Source organism: Calonectris borealis, chromosome 3, assembly GCF_964195595.1.
Source record: "Calonectris borealis chromosome 3, bCalBor7.hap1.2, whole genome shotgun sequence".
NCBI classification, from domain to species: Eukaryota; Metazoa; Chordata; class Aves; order Procellariiformes; family Procellariidae; genus Calonectris; species Calonectris borealis.
Genome location: NC_134314.1, coordinates 25,119,220 through 25,141,979, shown reverse-complemented (window position 1 = coordinate 25,141,979; position 22,760 = coordinate 25,119,220). Strand labels below are relative to the sequence as shown.

At 35.8% G+C, this 22,760-nt stretch overlaps 1 protein-coding gene across 1 annotated transcript in view; it reads left to right on the top strand.

The window, feature by feature from the left end:
- CSMD1 (CUB and Sushi multiple domains 1) overlaps window positions 1-22,760 on the top strand; it is a 1,311,413-nt gene that overhangs the window by 822,147 nt on the left and 466,506 nt on the right. The window contains exon 8 of the mRNA XM_075145187.1: window positions 22,401-22,488. Coding sequence (XP_075001288.1) covers window positions 22,401-22,488 — 88 coding nt within the window. The remainder of the gene's footprint in view (window positions 1-22,400; window positions 22,489-22,760) is intronic.

Here is a 22,760-nt window from a genome sequence, read left to right as displayed (position 1 = left end):
CAGGAGGATGAAAAATACCAGAGATCTCTTCGTATTATCAGGCAATGGTAGATTATTTACCCTATTAATTCACTGGCTGTCAAAGAAATCCCTACACATACCGTCTATTCATGATAGGAGGAGGTGAAATGAATTTCACCAAGGAATACTCCTCTTTCGACACCACCCACAATTTACATAGATCAAAACTTTTCATGGTTCCATAAAGAGGAAAGCCATTTTTCAATTAAAATAAACTCACCATTTTCAATGACTGAACAGAGTTAAGAGATAAAGTATCAAAGTACAGAAGGTTTAGATTGGAGATTAGGAAAAATTTCTTCACTGAAAGGGTTGTCAAGCATTGGAACAGGTTGCCCAGGGAAGTGGTTGAGTCACCATCCCTGGAGGTATTTAAAAGACGTGTAGATGTGGCACTTAGGGACATGGTTCAGTGGGACGTGGCAGTGTTAGGTTTGCGGTTGGACTTGATGATTTTAAAGGTCTTTTCCAACCTAAATGATTCTATGATTCCATGATTCTAACATGGGACAGAATGTCTTTGCTTCCTCCTTTCCTTTTGCCTAGGTTATTGACACAGAATAAGATAATAAGCTCAGATATTTTTCTGATCAATTTCTCAAAAACCATGGAACAAATAACCTTAACACCATTCTGCTAATTAGTACTAATTTCTGCTCTGAAATAGCAGTCAGTTTAGATTTCTTAACATTGGATCTACAGAAAACAATGTTTTGCTTTTAAGGTTGATTGTTCTAATTATATAAATTGTATTAACATATTTAAAGCAATGTTCTTGAAATTAGCCATAATTTAAGTCAAATCCAAGCAAAATTCGAATTGCCCCCTTTTGAGTACATTGCCCATTGCCAAGAAATAAAACATACATTCATGGAGGCTTTATTTCAGCTTACTTTATTTGTAGTACAGGGTGAAGAATAGATAAGTTTTAAATACTGTAAAGGTAAACATGTCAAAAAGTCATGCAGGGTTAGCTGATTTAGAGTAAAACTGGATATATTCAATGTATTATTAACATCATTGATATTTTAATTCAACAAGTGCTTAGTCAGATCTGTATATAACTAAGGGTCTATTATAAACCCAGAGCAACAAATAACAGCAGGGAAAAAATCAGAAAGAAGAAAAGCAAACATAGCTTAAAATATCAATTAAAAGATAGCTAATCCATCAGCACACTCTCCTTACATCCCACTTGCCATTTATTCACTGATTAGCTAGATGAAAAAACCCATCCTGAGAGATGTAAAGGGTCATCAGATCATAGTATACCACAGACAGCAATGAATGGAGTTTTGATACATATAATGCCACTCAGTGGATTTACAAATTTTAGAAACTTTGGATCATATCCAAGAAAGCTCCTATCCACAGATAAAGCTCAGAGAAAGCTCAGAAATGTCTAAAAGCTGAAATGTAAACTCACCCAGCTAACTCTGAAACTGGAGGCAAATTAGTTGCTGTCCCAGGTAATAAGCTTGATCTGAATATCCTTGCTTGAATTAGTCTAGACCCAGGACTATGCTTACACAGTCATACTGGTTTCAGGATTTGAATTATTATTCAAACATTATTTTCTGTGCATGCACAATGCTATGTAAGGTGCCTTTGGAACTGCTTTGGATAACTACACAATACAGCATTGCAAGGTGTAGATATTCTGTAAGCAACCAGACAAAGAAAAATGTCTAACCTTTGAAAGCATCATTAATGACTTTCCAAATTAGATATTACATAGTATTTTTTCTATTTTTCTGTCCATGTAGGTTTTCATTATGTACCCCTACATGACAGTAAGCCTAAACATGTTTTCTTTTACCTTTTGTCATAAAGGATGAGGATTAAAATCTTGAATGTAGGGAACAGTGGATGTACATCACATGAATAGTAATTGTTCAGCAAAAAAAAAAAAAAAAAAGGAAAAAAGAAAAGTTGAATAAAAAGGTTTATCACATTTATATTCAATCCTTTATGAGTTACCAAAATTATTTACAACTCATAGTATTTATCACATTGCTGACTTTGTACAAATTTTGCAAGAAGAAAGTTACCAGACTTGCTTAATCTGGGCTTGTCTTGACCTGCCTGCAGCTTGGTTTTAGCTTTTTTACCTGCAACAGCAGTAGTCTACTGACCAGGTAACTATTGCCTAAATTGTTTTGCTTTCATTTTGCTTTGTAGGACTGCGTGATGTATGATTGTTTTACTACTTTTTATATTCTGTAACTAACTGGTAATAATAATAGACAGTGGAAGAATAAGTCTAACATGTAACACAAGGGAGAAAGGGTAGACACTGGGAAATGTGTGTAACAGTTTTAACTGCATTATTATGGAGACTTTTCCTGTAATAGTATTTTGGTTTGGTTTGGTTTGGTTTGGTTTGTTGTTTTTTTTTTTTCAATTGGTGCTAAAATTAGAATGTTAATGTTTCATACAGACTAATAATAAATTGTTGATTTTGCATATAAAGTGTATTTCTTGTCCCCATATAAACTGCAGAAATTGCAGCGCAACCGAGGCCTTAATTTAATGCAACAGGACATCTAAATCCTTGAACGTGTCCATTATGTCTGCTGACCACTTTAATTAGGTCTTCACTTTCAATTCACTGTATCCATGATTTGCTTGGCCAATAGCTATTCTGTTTGTTGGGGATGCCTCAGTGCCCCTAGGTTTCAACACTCCTAGACTGAAATCATGTCGCCTAATACCACCATTAAGTATAACGCAGTTAAAGCCATGGGTGATGTTGAACCATACGCACATTTAGTGCTAAAAATATCTCTTTCACATCTTACTAATTGTACACAATTATAACTTAAACACTCAGAAAAAGCAGCAGTTGGGCCTACCAGTATGAACTCATATATATTTGACCAAAGAACTTAAACATTTCTCCTTTCTTATTAGAGAGTTTAAAAATATGAAGTATGAGTTGTTCGATACCCCATTTAGTACCTACATACAAAAAAAGGTGCTTAAATTCTTTTAGAATTGTGAAATCTCAAACTCAAAAGCTATGCAATGCCAAGGTAAATATTACACGCAAAGCCTTAATTTCTGTTCTTCATAGGTATGAGTTATTGATCAATTTAGTTATTTTTGTCACATAGATCATCAACAAGGAAACAGACTGTTCTCTTTTCTGTGAATCCATTGTTTGAGAGAAACAAACACTTTTTGACTTTTCTACTGATTTATTCGGTAGAAAGGAAATGCTGTTTATTGGCTTCCTAAATTTTGAAGATGAGATGTAGAATGTAGCTACTGTGTAGTAAACTCCTGGCTTTGTAAACTGTCCATATGTATTCTAGCTATACATTTTTTGGGCACAGTTATTGTAGGAGTCAGGATGGCAGAGTAAAAATGAATTAAAATTGCACATATTAAAAATGTTAGGTTGTTGTTTGTTTGGGTTTTTTAACAATTCTTCTTCCATGCAGTTTTGTGAACTTCATTAATAATACCTTGCCATTTTAGATTAGAAGTTTGAAGCCTTAATTATTAATAGAGATAATATCTTGTTCAGATATGCTAAAAGCACTGATTGAATCAGATGCATATTCTTCTTGCTTCTAGTTTACCATGCCACTCCTTGAGGCAGGACAAGAGAATGTTTTATTCTTTTCCCTTTTCTCTTTGCCATACACCATACATAAAAGCTTACCAAAGAAGTAGAAGGAAGAGACTGCCAAATGCATATCTATATATACAAAGTCTGGAGGAGCAGCAGCAGAAAATTTAGATTTATGGAATACAAAGGTGGATTATAAGATAATGCAAACTGAATACCCTTGAATATTAAGGCGTGCAAACAAATAACGAACAGCCTGTTAGTCATTAATACCTTGTGACTGTGGTTAATTCAGTTTTCAGACATGAAATAGTGAGATTTTTTCTTGTTGATCAAATAAAAAGGGAAAGGCATAGAAACACTTATGTCAGAATTTTCCTAAGGACTACTTTCAATATTTTATCTCTTTTACTACTTTACCAAAAGTGTGATTTATTTTGCTTACTACAGGGATATATATTTTTTATTTTAAATGCTCATTCTAGATTTATGGAACCTATTTCAATTAAAAAACTGGACAGGAAATTGTAAAGTTTTTTCCATTGGACATTTACTTTATAGAGCTTTATTTTGTTCTATTGTATTTTACATAAAATACTTAATATTTGGTTTTTTCCTTGTGTCATGTCAAAAGTACATTTTGGTGATCAAAAATTTGTGGAATATATTATGTTTTCACAAATATCTTTTTTCATTTTGTTCGTGTGCTTAAGGAATATGTCTACTTGATCTATATTTACATTTTTTTCCAATCATCATAAGTTACTACTTTCACAGTGAAGTACTGCTAAAATCATGATAGCTGATATAAAGTATGTTTATTTGGAAATCAAAGACTTGAGTGTAGTTCATGAAAAAAAAATCTGGGTTTGTTTAAAATGACGTACTTGCTTTCTGGTAACCATGGCAGCACAGTGAGAGTGGCAGAACTTGCCTTAAGACTGGGGAAAATACTTCTGTAAGTAGATCAGAACTGGATTGCTACTGTTGCCCATAAGTTTTGATTTCTTTTAAAATTCTTCTCATAACTTGTTCAGCAAATACACTCAATAGATTCGAGACAAGTAGACTGAAAAACAGCTTCAGGCTTTTCAGGGGTGGGGCCTAGAAGCTAATTTTTGAAGATGAATTATACAGTTGGTGCCTGTGACAGCCTCATGAAACAAAAGCCATGCCATATTCATGCTCCACATAGGACATTTGTTTGTTAGGCTTTGTATGCTACTTTAATGCTACCACCTGAATATAAAAGTCCTATGCACCATAAGACATTCCTTCCTTGCCTACCTGGGGGGAGGAAATGAGAATCAGAAAATAGCTTTTAAACAGTTTTCAAAAACCAACAACCAAATAGACATTTTTTGCTCTTTCTGTTCCCATTTCCTGCTTCCATGGGTGTGTATATTTAAGTGCTCATAGGCTGAATAGCCTGAGACTGTGCAGCTGCAGAAGTTCTCACGTGGTACCTTAAAAGCTGTTTCCAGTACTGCCAAAAGCAAATGGTATTATGCCAGGGTTCAGTGTGGATGGCAATCAACCACACTGGACCACCCTTTCTTACCCCTTCTGTGATTTTGGATAAATCATATTGACACTCCTTTATTTTAGAAAATATCAAATGGAAATTAGTGCTTTTTTTTTTTAAAGATTCCAAAAGGACTAATGCGCAAGGTATTCAAATATGTGTATGCAGCTGTATTTTTGCAGTCATAAAACTCTGAAATACTCAAATTACTTAAAACAACAAAACCAAACTTTAATTTTAAGATTCCATTTCTGATGTCTAGATTTGGGAAAGAGAGTGATTTTACCTGTGAATTACCAATATAAATATGTGTTTGTATGATAACAAATAATACATTGATGTTTGCCTAGCTGTCAGGACAAGCCACTGTAATAAAAATGGTTACTTAGTAACAGCAAGAATTTTTCAATCACTTCAGGTACCAATTTGATCTTGATAATAAATGCCTCCCTCTAACCCATGTTTGTTATGTTATGTGATAAAAACTGGAGAGGAAAGAACATCTAAAGGGATTAGTGAATGCTGACGGGAGAAGGGAATGGTTCCTTTAAGTATTTAATACTCAGAAAGAGAACGTGTATAAATTTGTACAGAAGCCAAAAACCCATCTAGCTAGAGTGTCTAACAAGTTTTTTTTTTTCTCTTTAAACATTGAAGAGGGGCTCTGGCTTGACCCTAGCTCATTTTAGGTGTGGATTTGTTCAGTTGGGAATATTATTACCCTAAGTCTTTTTATAGAGAGGGAGAAATAGTTACCTCTAAAGAGCATTCATAAGGATGGTGGCACTTCATAAGAAGTCTCTCATTTAAGTACCTGAAGTTACATCCAGGCCAAAGGGGTTTGTGCAAGTTCGCCTGATCATCTGTACGAAACAGAAGCAGAATCCTAGAGTAATGCCATTCCAATTCTGGACCGTCACCTCTCTTTATATATAGCTTTTCTTAAACACCTTTTCCCCGAGGCGCCCCCGCCGTGGCTGTGGGGCTCAGCCGTGCCCTGCGGGGGGTGGGCTGGAGCCGGCTGGAACCGGCTGTGTCCTCACAGAGGCCGCCCTGCAGCCCCTCCTGCCAGCGCCTGGGCGTGTGAACCCCATACAATTCTAACTCGCACAAAACAGACAACCAAGACATTTTTTTTTTGTTTATTCATGCTGTGTTTCATTTTACATTTTACCCTGACTGCCACACATACTGATTTTACATGGTAAAAACTTGAACTTTTTCATTGTGTGCTGAGCAGGAGAGTTTTCCCTTTGACTGGTATATCCTTAAGAGGACAAATGCAAGCAGGATAAAATTTTGCATTTCATGTTGAATGGAAAACTGTGGGCTGTCCTGTGCATCCTGGAGGACCTAGCCTTTTTGCTGCCAGAAAGAGGCAGAGGACACTTCCTTCCTAGAGACCCCTGTAGACCTCTGGACGTAATCTGAACGCAGGCTGGAGGCGATGTGAACTGCTGCTGTTACACTTCTGAGCTGTGTACAGTTCCTCTGCTGTTCACCCACCATGCCAGGGTTTCTAGGCATCAGAGCCCATGGGACATACAACAAAGGACAAACCTTCATTTTTCTGCAGAAAAAAAAAACAAATCAAAACAAAAAAAAACTACTATTGGGAAAAGGGGAAGGCAACTGAGGAAGAGTATGGCAATCAGTTATGGTTACTTGGTTCTCTTACTAGGTTAAAAAAACTTGTGAATTATTTTCTGCTTTCACCTGTTGGCAGGGGCCCATAAAGACCATACAGAGCAATCACAGGGTGATCTGCTAAGTCTATTTTCTTTCCATTAAGCCGTTTAAATAATTTCAGAAGCATTAGCCACTCTGCTACTGGTGGCTACTGCCACTACTGCTGCCACTGGTGTAGCAATACCAACCACAAATACTGCTGGCAGTCCTGGTCTCTGGCCATCTGCCCTGCCTTCCCCCTTCCCAGCTATGGGACAATGTAGAAAAAGACATAAATCCCAGTTACAGTGGGTCCTTCTATGCCAAAGACAATTACGATAGTGAATATTTCCAGCAGAATACAATTCAGTGTTAGTACAATGTGAGTAAAGACATGCAGGACATAAAATCTACCTCTAATTATTGACAGTGCTTCTCGGATCTCTCTGATAAGTAACTGCATTTCAGTTTAAAGGAACTGAAATGCATTGTCATAGAGATCCGGAATGTTGCAGTGTGTTGCTTCGTATGGCTCAGTTCAATCAGTGCAGTGGTTATTTAGCCTGGCTGACATTTTTATAGGCACAGATGTCAAATAACGTAGCCCTATGTCAAGTGTTTTTGTTTATTAGTGTGGGGGCCACTGTCCTACAAATCCTAACTCAGTAATAAAATATGATTCCTACAATCACAACCTAAGTAGATCTTATTTGTTTCTTTTGTCAAAGCAATGGAGTTGGCTTTTCACATCAGTACTCCACATTCGGATTCATATTTCTATTTAACAGCTGGAGGCTGTCATGGGTGAAATGAGACTTGTCAGCCTCAGAAAGAGGAGCAAGTATTCATCTCTAAATTGATCTCAAAATGAAATTCTCATTTTTAAGAAACTCTGGGAGTGGCAACAAGATTACAGAGTATCTGTTTCAAGTTATCTAGGGAAAAGCATAATGACTTTTGAGTACATTTTTGTGCTGAGCTAGCTTCAAAAGGCTTATGCACAGTATTTGATCATTTTTGTCAAGTAATTACCATGAGCTCCATTTTACACAGATGCAAAGCTGAACTGCTCTGATATTAATCAGAAATGGGGCACTGATAAAATATACCTTGGACTGGTTTAAAGAGACAAGGGAGATTCTTCCATCAGGTTGGAAGACTTTAGAGAATCTGACTAACACGGTTAGATTCTCAAGGAGGACTGTTCCAAATTTATCAAAAGTTAACCAAATTCCTGGTTGAATTACTAACACCATCATATTACATATAAAGACAGAATATATTAACTGATCCATAAAACAATGTATTTTACCTGTGATTAAAAAACACCCAAACAACCACCCAACAGAGCAGATCATCTGCACAGTATACCTTCACTCATAGGTGCAAACAGCTATATCTTTGAATTCATTTGGGAAACAAGCTTTAATCAATAAAATCTCAGTTTTATGTAGTGATAGAGTCTTTCAACTATTTAAGCAGCTGTAAGGCTGGCATGTGATTTCTAAAAGGTGATTAATGGTCAAACCCTCAAAAAGGAAGTCTTTGTTTTCCTTCTCCTTTTGTATCGGGGCCAAAAACATTGCTTATTCAAAACTTGTCTCAGTTTACTTACATTGGGAGGACTGGAATATATTTGAGGAGCCAATATAACCTCTTTGCTGCTTTCCCTCAAGAATTAACAGGTTGACATGAATAAGTCGCTGACTCCATGTAGGAAAGAGGGAAAGGCATTTTGAATTATCAGTTTGGCATTTCACCTGAATAAACAGGCCCACCAGAATGATTGAGGTTACACATTCAAGAGAGAAGTGTGTATCTGACACATAGATGCCTTAGAAAATTGTAATAAATTACTTAAGGGTTTTTTTTATTATTATTGTCATAGTGAGAAGAGTAGGAGGGAACATGTTGCAGCTGACATCCACCCTGCCACTCTCAATGAAGGGGAAAAAAGAGCCAAGCTGAAGTAATGTTTTAAATGTTTGTGCTGTATATTTTAAAGATATCCAGAGTCTGAGATATTGTATACAGCTGCACATCATTGTGTACAAAAGAAAAGCATTTATTTTGATGTTTTTTACTTAATTTCTCTATAACTTGAAACTGAGCCTTTACAGAATTAGCAAAAATGTTGGAGTATGTATTTTTATTTGGAGAAGGTTATGCTCTGAGATTGTTCACTTATCTATGATACAGTGGTTTTCTCTTTTTGAATACTGTCCCTAATTACAGAAGTTATAGATAGACAATTTAGGGCACAAGACATTCTAGTTTTATTTCAAGTATGCTCTGATTCACTCTTTGTAAAAAATCAGGACAAATTATGTACTGCTGCTATTCTAGTTCTTGCACTTCGGTTTGAAAAGCAGAATTCTGTCAAAGTAGTGTCATATAATACCCACTCTGCAGATTCATGGTGTTTAAATATCAATTTAGGTCATCTTAATAGCTACTGGACACTTTCAAGTGAGGAATACAAACAATTACGTTTATTTTTTTCAACCAAGTCTGGAAAAAGTGTTAAAAACATATGTTTAAGAAAAAAAAATGATGCTGAGTTTTCTGGTATGGTCCTTCTTATACAAACTTCCATATATTTCCTGATGCTTACACACAATGTCATAATCATTTTCACTGAGCAGGAGCCTGAAAAGTGCATACAGAAATATAACTAGTATTAAAAAAAAAAAAAGTCATAAATCCTATCTCTGGAGTTAGGCATTTTATACTAAGTTGTCAGAAAATACTTCATTGTACTAAGGAATCACAATTCTGAAGTCCCTTCTTGAATGGGACACTCAAAAGGAAGTAGAGATCAGTACTCTTAATAGATGTGGGCAGATCAGCAGAAGGAATAGTCTCTCTTCTGAACAGATGTACTTTGCACAAAGTAATGCAAAAAAAAAAACAAAAAAAAGTGGTACCTGAATTTTAGGTGCTTACACAAGTAAATGACCATGATTTACTTTTGGATTTAGCCTTGTAAATGCTACTTTAAACATGAAGCCCTTTGTGGATTTAGAAGATAAAATGACCACTGGAGGAGCCATCTACTATGGTTATGTATTAAATATTAAATTAGGAGTTCTTGGGAACTGCAATTCTTATCCAGCTTCTGGTGTATCCACAGACAGACTGCTTATAAATTTAACTAACAGAACTTCAGCTGCAATAATTCAAAGTTTAGTTGGAATATACTTGCGTTATTTCTTGGGAGGATTGTGCATCCCTTACAATCATTGTAGCCAAACATTTGATATTTATGCAAGCCAGTTAAATACAGTTCTTAGAATGTCAGCACTGCACTTCAATCACAAGCACTACCATGTAGTATAGATTTAGCTCTAGAAAATTAATTTATGTATATGCATGTAATTATTTATTTTATAACTGAATAAAATGTGTCTTTTATTGAAAAAATGCCACTAAAACTATTAGGTGAAGTATTAAGCACAAAAATCAGATCTTTAAAATTAACAGCTTTGTTCTGTTAAATTTTGTGTCTTTGGAATGCCTCCTCTCTTTCTTTTCCACTTGAACCAGAAGATAAACACATATTAATAGAGTCTGTCTCTTACTGACCCCTTTTATGCTTGTAACATGATTATTATTTTGTTTGAGGCAGGTAGAGCAATCAGTGGAAAGACTGAAATGTTAATGATCATGCAGTTTAAGATATAGACTGGAATTCAGTTCTGCTGTCACAGTAAGCGTGTTTGCCCTCATGTTACCTGTGTGTCACAGTGATCATACCTACTAAGCCTGCTATATACCAACTTGCAGAACTACTCTTATTTTTTCTCTTGGTATCAGGACATTATTTCCCTCAGCAGGTACCTGAAAAGAAAAGCAACTCCTACTCCTTTATTCTTTCAATAATCTGAGTCATTGGCAGTTTTCCCTTCTAACCTTGTTCATCAGAACTGTTAGAAATATAGTATATTTGTAAGAACTGGAAAAAACATTGTCTTATCAGCATTCAGGAATACTGAAACAAATCGTGGATAAGAATACCACCACACTGATTGAGGAGAAAAAGCTATTTAACCATCTGTAAATCATAGTTTTGTTCCCTTTCTCCTGGATGAATAGCAAAGTAAATTGTGGCCAGTATGCACTGTTTAGTAATTAAGAAAGTTATAAATATTATCCTTCTGGGTCCTCCAGTGAGCCAATTGATTCTCCCAAGAGAATAAAACAACAATAATACAAAAATTCAAAATCATCAACTATGAGTGGTTGGTTAGAGTGAATTAAAAAAACAAGTGAGGTCAGTGGCCATAGAATCGCTCTCCAGCTCTGAACTGGATTCTGAGCTTGCAATGTTGTACTTACTCTCGCTCTTTTGTTCAGTTTAGTTCAGTTGAGCCACCCATTAAGCACAATATAAAAACCTTCAACAAGCTGCGGTCTTTGCCAGTCTTGTCCGCGAAAACTGCTTGTGCTAACCTTGATGCATAGGCTTACCCTTTTTCCTTGAAAAATCCTGTCTCTTATAGAAGTACCCAACTTCTGCTGGCTTCCTATCCCCAGCCCAGTACCTTGCTCCTTGGTCTTACTCTTGCTTTCATTTCACATTTGGCACTGTATCCAACATGGAGAATTAAGATACTCAGAATGGTCAGTACCCTGAGTGAGCAGCCTGACTCCAACTGTGCTCTGTATTCTCACTTTGTGTAACACCATGATGTATTCAGCTCTTCAGAAATGCTGAAAACAGTAATCAAATCTCGCACTCCATGTAACAGAGGCAGTTCAATCCATTTGGAGACCATGTCTTGGAATCTTTCTTTCCAGGAAGACAAATACACTTTTCCTTCCAGAACTGGTTTGAGGACGGTTCTCCCCAAAACTTACTCAGAAGATCATTTAGTGAAGTACTAGAAGAACATCTACAAGTATTCCTAGAAGAATATCTACAAGTATTTGTAGAAGAATAGCTCAAGAGCAAGCTAGAGACTTTAGGGGAAAGTGTACAGTTGTCCTGTTTAAGCCAAAATAGAAATTTCAAGACCTCAAGGACTGTTTATTTTATCTATTAATTCCTAATATTATATGTGAAAACAAGTGTGCTTACTGCAGTATTTGAAATTCATGTCTTTCACTATCTGAGTGTCTTTGTGATGCTACACAACAGTACTCATTCTTATGGAATATTTTTTTTCTCTGACCCAAATAACTTCCTCCCCAACCCCCAAATGTTTTAATTTCAACAAGAGAGAAGGGGAGAGAACTAACAACATTGATGGACCCGTAGTTTTATGACCTGGGCATTATACAGAAAACCAAAGAAGTTAACTTGAATTAAGTAAGTTAGACAAGGTATTTGAACGCTGAGTTGTTTTTTGGGTTTTTTTTTTTTTTTGAGACTATTCTAACTACTAAGCTGCACCGCTAAAGAAAATCATCATCAGCTGGTGTTTCTTATTTTGTGAGAAATTCAGTCGTCTTGGTAATACGTTGGAGGTATTCTGACCTCATCTGTTTGCTCTAACTGCGAGAGAGAGAAAGACAGTACAATGCTTAGTCCTGTCAAGAGGACTGTTAAGGGATGTCATTTGTTGGCAAATACAAAACTACAGCTATTAAGTAGGGGAAACTTAAAGGCAGAAAGTGAAGACCCCTCACAATTTAAATGGTTCCAGCTTTAGAAAGCAGCTCAACAGGAAACTTCAGGAATAGTTCTGGTCACAAGCTTCCATGTTCTACCTAGGTTTCACTTAAGATATGGTCCTAAATGGCTTGCTCAAAGTCACAAAAAAAGTCAGAGGAAGGCCAGAGAACTGAATTTTTCAGTATGAGTTTATCTTATTTTCTGTATAAACAGCTCCACCCCAGTAGACTATCCTATAGTTAGCAGTTATTCTCTAATTTTAAACTCTTTCTCAAAGTCAAAGACTATTTGATTAAATTCTACAAACCTTGGACAGTGGACCAATCTATATAAATTCAATGCAAAATCCTAAAGGTTATATGGAAGAATTAGATTAACAATGCAGTATGCCCATGGCTAACTTTTTTGTTACCACCTTAGATTTGTTACACAATGCTAAACATTTTACTCTGAAAAGCCAACCAAAAATTTAATATCAGTTACCAGACTAAAAAAGCAGGTAATTCATTGATTGACAAATGTGCATTAAATAGCTAATTAAGAAAATGAGAATTTTATTTAAACACAGTCATTTTAACCCTTATTGATATAAAAAATTAGACTTTATAGTCACCTTCAGAATTATTACAGAAATGGCAGTGCTCAGTAAGATGCTAGATAGCTATTTTTAAAGGAAAAGAAAAAGACTGCCTTGTGAATCAATAAAATATGTTATAAAGTGGCAGTATATTTACAAGTAAATAGCATTGAAGGGTAAGTTTATAACCTGACACTGGTGAAAAATGGAATTTTCCAAACTTCTAAGCCACTGAGACAAAACAACATGATGGGTTTATTTCTTTTTAAAAGAATGCTTCTGGATATCCCATAAAATTGCTCTTTACTACTGACTCTTCATCAGCTCTGTCGTTTCAAAGTAAATTACTAAATTTCCTACATTTCTGAATGAAGCGGTACTGGAAAAAGCAACAACTCTGCTTACTCTGAGCTATGTGTTTAAACCTTACACATAGCTTATTGTGTGGTCTGCAAAGGACAAATGTATAATGATAATTTCATTTTCATGTCAAGTTTTTGCTTTCCTTTCCTGTCATGTGGTGTGAAAAATAAATGGTAATGTATTTATTTTTTAAAGAAATTTTTTAATCATTTGCCTATCAGATAAGATCCTGCACCCCCTATCATTACTGATATTTTTTTCTGTTGACTTAATGGTTTCCATTTCCTTGTGTTTGAGTATTAGGTAATACTAAGAGAGTAAAATACTTTCTCATGACTGGAGAGAAATATTTTGCAGTCAAAGCTTGGTCTTTGCAATTGGTGCAAAAATATCATACCTGCAGCAAGTCGTAAAACAATGGTGGAATCCAAAGTACAGTGTGAAAACTAATGACTAATGAGCTTAAAATACTTTTATATTCATGTCTTTAATGTTATAAGAACTTCATATGTTTGATGACTATAGGTGAGCGCTAAGTAGTTTTACTGTAAATAAGCCACGAAGACAGCACAATATAGTTGTTATGTAGTGATGTGGGACAGTTTCTTGTCTGTCTTCCCCTTATGACCTTAAGCAATATAAAGATGTGAGATAGATCATTATTTAAGTATCAGGATTAATGAAGGGACAATATTTTTAAATTGGTGTCTTCCATAAATCATAAATTAAAATGAAAAGACAAAAATGGGTTTGTACATTTTCGAGCATGTTTAATTACACTAAAAAGGTAAATATTTGACAATTTCTCCCCACAGTTCCCAAGTGTGGAATTTCTTAGGTATGTGAAAATATATTTATTTAAATTGTTGTATTGATCTAGAGGTAAATATAAAAACAAATGTTGTTATGAGTGAGCAGGCTCTTCATGACTTCAAGAAAAGCTGGACTAATAAGCTCCCAGACTGACTGAAAGCTGTGCATCTGCCGAGCCTTAAGTTTCTTCATTATGCTGGAATAAATTTTATATTCAGCTGCTGAAAACAGAGGTGGATGCAAAGGAGAGTTGGTCAAATTCCCTTGGGAAACCAAAACAGAACAAAACAGAGTGAGAAGAAAACTTTTTTTCCTTTTGTTTAACTGCTGATTCACTCTCTAAGAATGGACAAAGCTACTATAGGATTTATGTAAGGGCAATCTATTCTCAGGCCTTGTGATCACTAAGGAATAATAAGTGGTACACATCAGCTATTTTGGTTATAGCAAGTATAAGACTACTGGTAGAAATCCCCAGCTGCTGGAGGAAGGAATGCCATAAATATACTGGCAAACTACAGAGATCCTATATTTTAACCAAGTATTGACAGCTGCAATCCAGTGTGATGATGATTTCCCAATGTGTGAAGGTGCTAGAACTTATTCAAAAAAAGCTAAAAGAATTATCTTTAGCATGTGAAAATGATAGGATTTTTTATAGGTTCTGTTGCAGAAATGAATACTTTTCTTCTAATCTGACTTTTTAAAGCAAGAGGGAGGGTTAAACTTTCCTTACATATTTTCAAAGCTAAAACACTCTTATAGTGAGAAACACTGAAGAACTTCAGTGTTATATGAAATCTAGCAGCTGTCTATGGCTTGCTGAACTAATAGAACAATACTTTGGAAGATTTGTTAATCATTTTGAAGAAACACAATGCCATCTGTAAGAGTGTTCTGGGCCCAGAATCACCTGAACAGGTTTTGGATATGGTTTCTCCTTGTATAACTGCCCAGAATGGCCTTATGCACTTACGTCATCTGGTGTCAACATGACCATATTTTCCTGTTCAATAGTATTTTAAAATTATAGTCAATTCATAGGTAAATTAAGGAAAAAAGAGTTTGAACTATGTTCTTGAAAGTAGTTACATTGTTGAACTGCAAAACTTTCATTACCTGTCATTCCTTGTATATCTTTTTCTTTTCTGTCTTTCTGGGTTTCAATAACCTGTCACTTCTTCATTAGAATAAGTTTCATGCAGATTTATTTCTGTTGTCTGTAATAAATCAGTGTTATTCTATTTCTGCTGAAGGAGTTACTTAAAGCCTATGATGGAGTATATGGACCATCAACTCATTTTGCTAACAGTAGTTTTCCTGTCTTCTAAAAGCCTGGATGAAGCTGTATGGAAAAATATTATAGAGCACTCTTTATATTTCTTTGTCTAGGTGAAATATATATTTTTTGTCATGGTGTTTTGGTTGCAACTACTATTTCTACTCAAATCTGTATTTTCTATCATGCCTGAGATCTTATTTAATTACAAGGCAATATCTGTCACTAAGCATATACTTTCATATACCCATATAAGTAATGCCCTTGTATCTCATTATTAGAGTTCCAACTTAATACTTTTCATGTATGTCTTTCTGCAAAAGAGATATCAGGAAAAAAAAAAAAAGGAGTTAAATCCAATTTATGTCCTCTAATTTGCTGAAGAGTTCAAGAGACAAACCAAACTATTACTTTTTTTAATATAGTGAAAATTATGTAGGCCAAAATTATTAAAATAACTAAGTGTGACTTTTTATGAATATTTTCATGTAAAACAAACTGTTCTGCCCTTTTCTGACCGTGTCATAGTTTTTAAAATAAAATCTAATGCAGATGATTTGGTGTATGCAAAGACATTGTTTATAAGCAAGTTTAATCATGACCCTAACTTGCTGCCCTATTACTTGCAGAAAGACACTATCTTGCAATGGCTAAAGCTTATGTGCTGCTAAGAAGTGCAACACATGAAAAGTCTCCTAATAAATATCTTTGCAAACAAAAAAAGACCTCCTTTCTTGAAGAAAGATATGCAGTATAACGCATCTATATATAATAATTTTTTGCTTCAAAGTCCAGCCCTTGAAAGCATTTCATCACATGCTTTACATGAGCATGAGTAGATCATTAATATATATTAAGATTCCAAATGCATCTAAGGCACAGCAGCTTGCCTGGAGTAGAACTGATATTATAACAAGGGAGATCTCATGTTGCTCATCTTGCTGTGTGAAACGTGTTGCACCATCCCTTCTTCCTGCCTAATATGGTTCCTTGAATAAAGTTAAATACTTCCCAAATGCTGAGCGAAATTAGGATGTCAATGTATCTGCTAATTATTTATTATTATGATTACGACTTTTAGAAGTCTGATTTCTGTTTACAGTTACTGCCAGTCTTTCTTCTGTACTATTGTGTTAGAATCAGGACATGTGAAACCTCTTAAAGGAATTCTATTCTTACTATGTTATATACGAAGTTAAACAATAAAGATGACCTCCAAAGCTGTGGAAACTCCAGTCTGCATGATCCCAACTGAGAAAACGGAAGAAATCATGTTGATTCATTCTCAGTCAGTAAAGAAAGAATAGATTTTTTTATCAAATAGAAATTTAAATCACCAGTCTTAACCATAGAGGTTGTATACAGACGAAAAGCTGTCCATCACGTTAATGAGCTCACAGCTTCTTTTCAACTATTTCTACAGAAAGGTCTGAGAATACGTAAATATAGTATATAATAGCATGGCATGTTGAGAAATTCCAGAGTTAAGATCGTCCATTGAGAATGCTCTGTCTCTATACTAAAGACATGTCTGGTGGTTGTTCTCAAACCCTCTGTTAAAAAAAGAGAAAGGCAGAGTTCTGTTAGACTCTACAGTAACCAATATTTCAAAAAAAAACCCCACCTGACTAGAATCTTTCCTCACTGTTATCCCTACCCTGTGACTTCAAATACTTTTTCTGATGTTAGTCTCATGGAACACACACCATTTTCTCTAGCTGATGGTTCCTTGAAGAACTGTGTGCAACTGGGATACAGTGTGAAGAATTATCTATGTAAAGTAATACCTTACTTTGATATTTGCCAGAATTATATACTCTTAAACTTCTTTTTAAAACAGAGGGTATACTGAGAATGTACTAAGAATATATTGAGAGAGGCTGGTATTATTTAGGTTGATCCTAAATTTATTTGTCATAAATACAGGTTTATAAATGTTTAATTTATATTCACAATACAAAGGAACATTGTTAGTGCTTTAAGATAAATGCTACTAATTAGTGCATAGCTGTGCCAGAGTTTCTGCATAGTTTATATTTATTCTTAAGTTTTGCAAGCTTTAAATGGGAAGATTACCGTCCATGTTCCTTAATACTTTCAATGTTTTGAAATGTTAAAATTCTAAAATGCAAATTGAGATGATAGTTAAATACAGATAGTTTGTGAATGAGCTTTGAAAGTAATGAGAAGCAATTTAAGTTTGATATGATAAAGAAGGAAAAAGCAGAAGAAATATGCAAAAAGCATGAAACACTTTATAACACCCTAGGTAAATGAAACTTTATACAGTATCATTTTGAAAGAGTACAAACAGGTAAGACATAGGTCTTTCAAGAGCATACAAAAGTCTTTTTCTTTAAAGGTAAAACAGTGAAAGATTGGGCATGTGACTGAATGAATAGATTACATGTCTAAAAGATGCTTTCAGAAAGAGGCTGCAAGGTTTAAACATATTCTGGAATCAAGATACTCAAATCAAAGATGATACTTTCTCCTCTCACATGTTATGGATCTCAGTGGCAGTGGATAATGCTTCATAGCTGTGGATAAAGGGGAAATCTGACAGGATTGAAATAGAGGAAGATAAAGGTCTCTGACAGGGATTTGCTTGGGCATCTTTTAATCTATTTTCAGTCTGAATGCTAACAAATGTTGGAACTAAAAAAAATCTCGAAATCTTAAAATCTAATTTTAGGTAAATCTCAAAATACTGGCAGGTAAAGGTTTTTTAAGTATATTAACATTTAAAAGTATATACATGTATTTATAAATGCGCTGAAATCCCTGCTGTCTCTGAACCACTAAAAATAATAAATGGTTTCACTAATTTGAGAGATTTGTTCCTTTTTTCCCATCTGGAAAGATAAAATCAGACAGACTTGTTTCACAGGGAATTGGATTTATTTTGTTATGACAGCATGTCATGCAATCACCATCTGTTAAAAAACACTTCACAGTTCATTGGGAAAAGTAGAAGCTAAAACCTGGGCCATGTTTAACAAGGCCTGTAGACATCCAGGAAGATGTGCCAGTTCCAGACATATGACACCTGCTCTGTTTCAAGAGACAGTATTTCTCTGGTAAACGATAGCCTGAATCACCTTTCCCTGATAGGTGTGAGACCATGTTGACAGAGGAAGGTAGTGGCTGAGAAGAAAATTTTGCAAAGGTCCAGCATGAACTCATGCACAGCCACTGACGCTTCAAGGTGTACCTGCTGCAGCATGGACTTATCCACAGCCACAGATGCTTCGAGGTGTACCTTCTCCAGTGTGGACTTCTCCTTGGATCACAACCCCTTCAGAGGTATACCTGCTGCGGCACAGACGTAACCACGGCCACAGATGCTTCAAGATGTACCTGCTCTGGCATGGACTTATCCTCGGCCACAGATGCTTCATGGAGTCCTGCTCCCGCATGGACTCATCCACAGGTCACAGTCCCTTCAACTCGAGTTCACTGGAGTTCCAGCCTGTGCAGTACAGCAGCACAGAAAGAGCAGCGATGCCCTGGCCATCTGCAAGCCCAGGCGCATCCCCATTGCTGTTATCAAACTGTTCCCAGGCACAGCACAGTCAGATGATCAGCAGTGCAGCAGCACAGCAAGCAGCGAAAGCAAAAAGCAGCCACTAACGAGCACTAGACTCTAACACACAGTAAGGCAAGCAAGCCCCATGGCAAGCACAGGAGCCTGCCAATTAATAGCTAAACAGCAATAACAGCTATAAATTCGATCTAGCACGTTCCAATCAAATATGTCACTATCTCGGAACCTTCAAGCCCCACACTGGGCACCAAAAAGGACTGTCGTGGTTTAACCCCAGCTGGCAGCTAAGCACCACACAGCCGCTTGCTCACTCCCCCCTGGTGGGATGGGGGAGAGGATCGGAAGGGTAAAAGTGAGAAAAGTCGTGGGTTGAGATAAGACAGTTTAATAGGTAAAGCAAAAGCCGTGCACACAAGCAAAGCAAAACAAGGAATTAATTCACTACTTCCCATCGGCAGGCAGGTGTTCAGCCATCTCCAGGAAAGCAGGGCTCCATCACACGTAACAGTTACTTGGGAAGACAGACGCCATCACTCCGAACGTCCCCCCCTTCCTTCTTCTTCCCCCAGCTTTAAATGGTGCGCGTGACGTCATATGGTATGGAATATCCCTTTGGTCAGTTGGGGTCAGCTGTCCCAGCTGTGTCCCCTCCCACCTTCTTGTGCACCCCCAGCCTACTGGCTGGTGGGGTGGGGTGAGAAGCAGAAAAGGCCTTGACTCTGTGTAAGCACTGCTCAGCAGTAATTAAACATCCCTGTATTATCAACCCTGCTTTCAGCACAAATCCAAAACACAGCCCCATACTAGCTATTGTGAAGAAAATTAACTCTATCCCAGCCAAAACCAGCACAAGAATGTTTTAAAAATATAGGAAAGGGAAGGAATCATCTTTTTCTCCACATCTTTTTAACACTACTTATTGTATTGTATCCTGTTTGTCCCAGAAATCTTTCTTTAAATGAGGTGAAGAAATATTATGATAATCTCAGAAATGTTTTGGAAACACAATTAAAAATCTGGTTTACTTAAAAATTTATTTCCTGATAAATAAAAAAAACAACCATGAATAAAAATCCAGTTCAGCTGGACAAAAGTATAGCATCTGGAATTCACCATCTTGAAAACACTCCAGACCAGGAGGCCAATCCTGCTAATTTCACTCATATTAATTGGAGTGATAAAGATTTTTGCGTGTGTAAATAAAGGCTTTCAGAACAAGTCTATACTAGCTAGTAAACATGCATTTTATTCTGAGAATTTAATTTTGTAGTTTCTTGGGACGTGTCAGCATTGAAATGCTGTTATAGTCAAAAACTGATCTTGCTAGAAAAGCAGCCTGCTTATACACTGACGTTCCTTAAAATAAATAATTTTCCTACTAACATTTCTTCCATTTTTTCAGAAAAAAAAAATTAAATATTTACTACTTCTAGCACAGAAGTATAGCTATGTTACTGGAAGTAAGGTTCAATTTTGACTACTGAATCACCGAAACAAGAAAATAAGTGCTATGACTGATATGGCTATTTGACATATCAAGTTTACTAAACTTGAACCTTATGGTAACAACTGTAATGCAAGGTGGAGAACACTGCCTTTGCTATCATGTTTTATGTACAAACACATTGCAGTAAGGCTACCTCCTTTTACAGACATACATACAAAATGCCTAAGTATTTTGTTTGGGACACCAGTAAATGTTGACTGAGACCTTACAGCACAGAATTAAGTGATCTCCCCAGATGTATGATGACCTTTGCAAAATTTTCTTCTCAGCCACTACCTTCCTCTGTCAAGACGCTCTTACACCAGTATCAGGGAAAGGTGATTCACGCTGTTGTTTACCCAGAGAAATACTGCCTTTTGAAACAGAGCAGGTATCATACGTCTGGAACTCGGCACATCTTCCTGGATGCCTACAGGCCAAAATAAAAAAAAGAATGTAGACAAATGTTGAAATATAATGTGATGATTGCAGTTTCTCTACTTTAAGAAGAATCTATGCTCAGGTCATACTTTGATACTTAGAAGTGCTTTGTTTTAGTTATATTTTTGTAGTGCTGTAATGCAGTTTTTAATTTCTTAAAATTTTCTCTTGTAAAATTTTGGATTTCTGTATAAATTAATTGTCCCTGATGCTTCCAAAACAGACATAAAGATTTATAACTCTTACCATCTGATTGTATGTATCCTTTTTGCCACTCTTTTTGCCAGTGTATTCAATTTGAAAGCATATCACTGTGTGGGAAAACCAGCCACTTTTTACATCTAATCTCTCATCACCTTTCAGCTGTAATGCTGTCATCTGTAATCCGCTCAGGCTTGTGTAATTTATTTTGTGCAGCTAAAATATTCCAACTACCTTTTTTTTTATTCCGGAAAAACATTCATCCCTGTACTTAAGTGTTTCCCAAAAATCTTTTAAGATGAAAAATGTGATTCACAAATTTCTGCTAGCTCTATTCTTCTGTGGAGAAAACAGAAAGACAGGAGGAGTGTAACTATGCATGGACACACATGTGCATATGTGTGCAGGATAGAAAGCACATATGTATTCAGGTTTTCTGTATATTCACGGTGTTGTGCTCTCTTACTTTATGTCTTTTCTTTATGATTAATTACTTTGAATTCCTCATATGCCTTAAATACCTTTTTACAAATGAAGAAGAAAAAAGTGAAAATTGAATGTCCAAATTGTTTTGAGTTTTGAAAGGACTATAAGTTTATATATTTATATACCTAGTGTTATTTAAGTATCTGACAGACTGGAGGGAGCAAGAATGGAGGGCAAAAGGAACGGAACATTATAGGATACCTTCTCTTTCTATTCCTACATGAAAACACAAAATAGAGATTTTGAACCTCATTTGCATGAGCACATATTCAGCTGGTTACAAATGCATTGCTCTGTGGGGTTTTCTATATATTTTTGAGATGAGCTTTATCTTCATAAAAATATTTCTGTATTACAGTTGGATTCTTGGCTTTTATCTATTTCAAGTCTTATTATGGACAGAAGCTTAAATGAGATTTTATTTTCTTACGCTATCTTAATCTTACAATGGTGTGTTGTGAATATTTCAGAAGGTGACTTCACAAAGTGTTGTTTCCCCTGTCTGAGAAAAGCTGTGGATCCTAGTATATCCATAAAAAGATGAATGGCCATAGGAAATCAATCATTTATTTTCCCACAGAAGCAAAACATGTTTTTTAATCATAACCAAAGAAAATAAACAATACACCCAATAAATCAATTCTATGTGGCTGCTTTTTGGTCATAATTTATACTGTTTCAAGGAAAAATTGTGAATATGCAGATGGTTAAATTCAGGCCATGGAAGTTAATGTATGGGAAAAGTGAAGAGTCATCTTTACAGCTGCATGTCTGAATTTTTTTTTCCTTTACTTTGCAGTGACCCAGAGTGGGGATGCAATTGCATCTGATACATGTCCTGATCCTGGAATTCCTGAAAATGGGAAAAGGGTGGGCTCTGACTTCAGGTAGGCACATTTAGTTTTCTATATGACCAAGAGGAAGGTATTTCCTGTTACATGTATACAGAGCATGCAACTACAGATATGTATTGTTTCCCTAGTTTTAAATGTGTTGAGTCTTTGTCAAAATAACTCCAGTCCATTGCATGTTTTGAATTGGTTTTGTTTGTTTCTTGTTTAAATCAATGCATTTTAAATAGGAATTTTAGAACTTAATAATCTTGTCTGTGTAGGAAAGGCAGAACTCTCTGGACAGCATAGAAGAAGAAGCAGAGAGA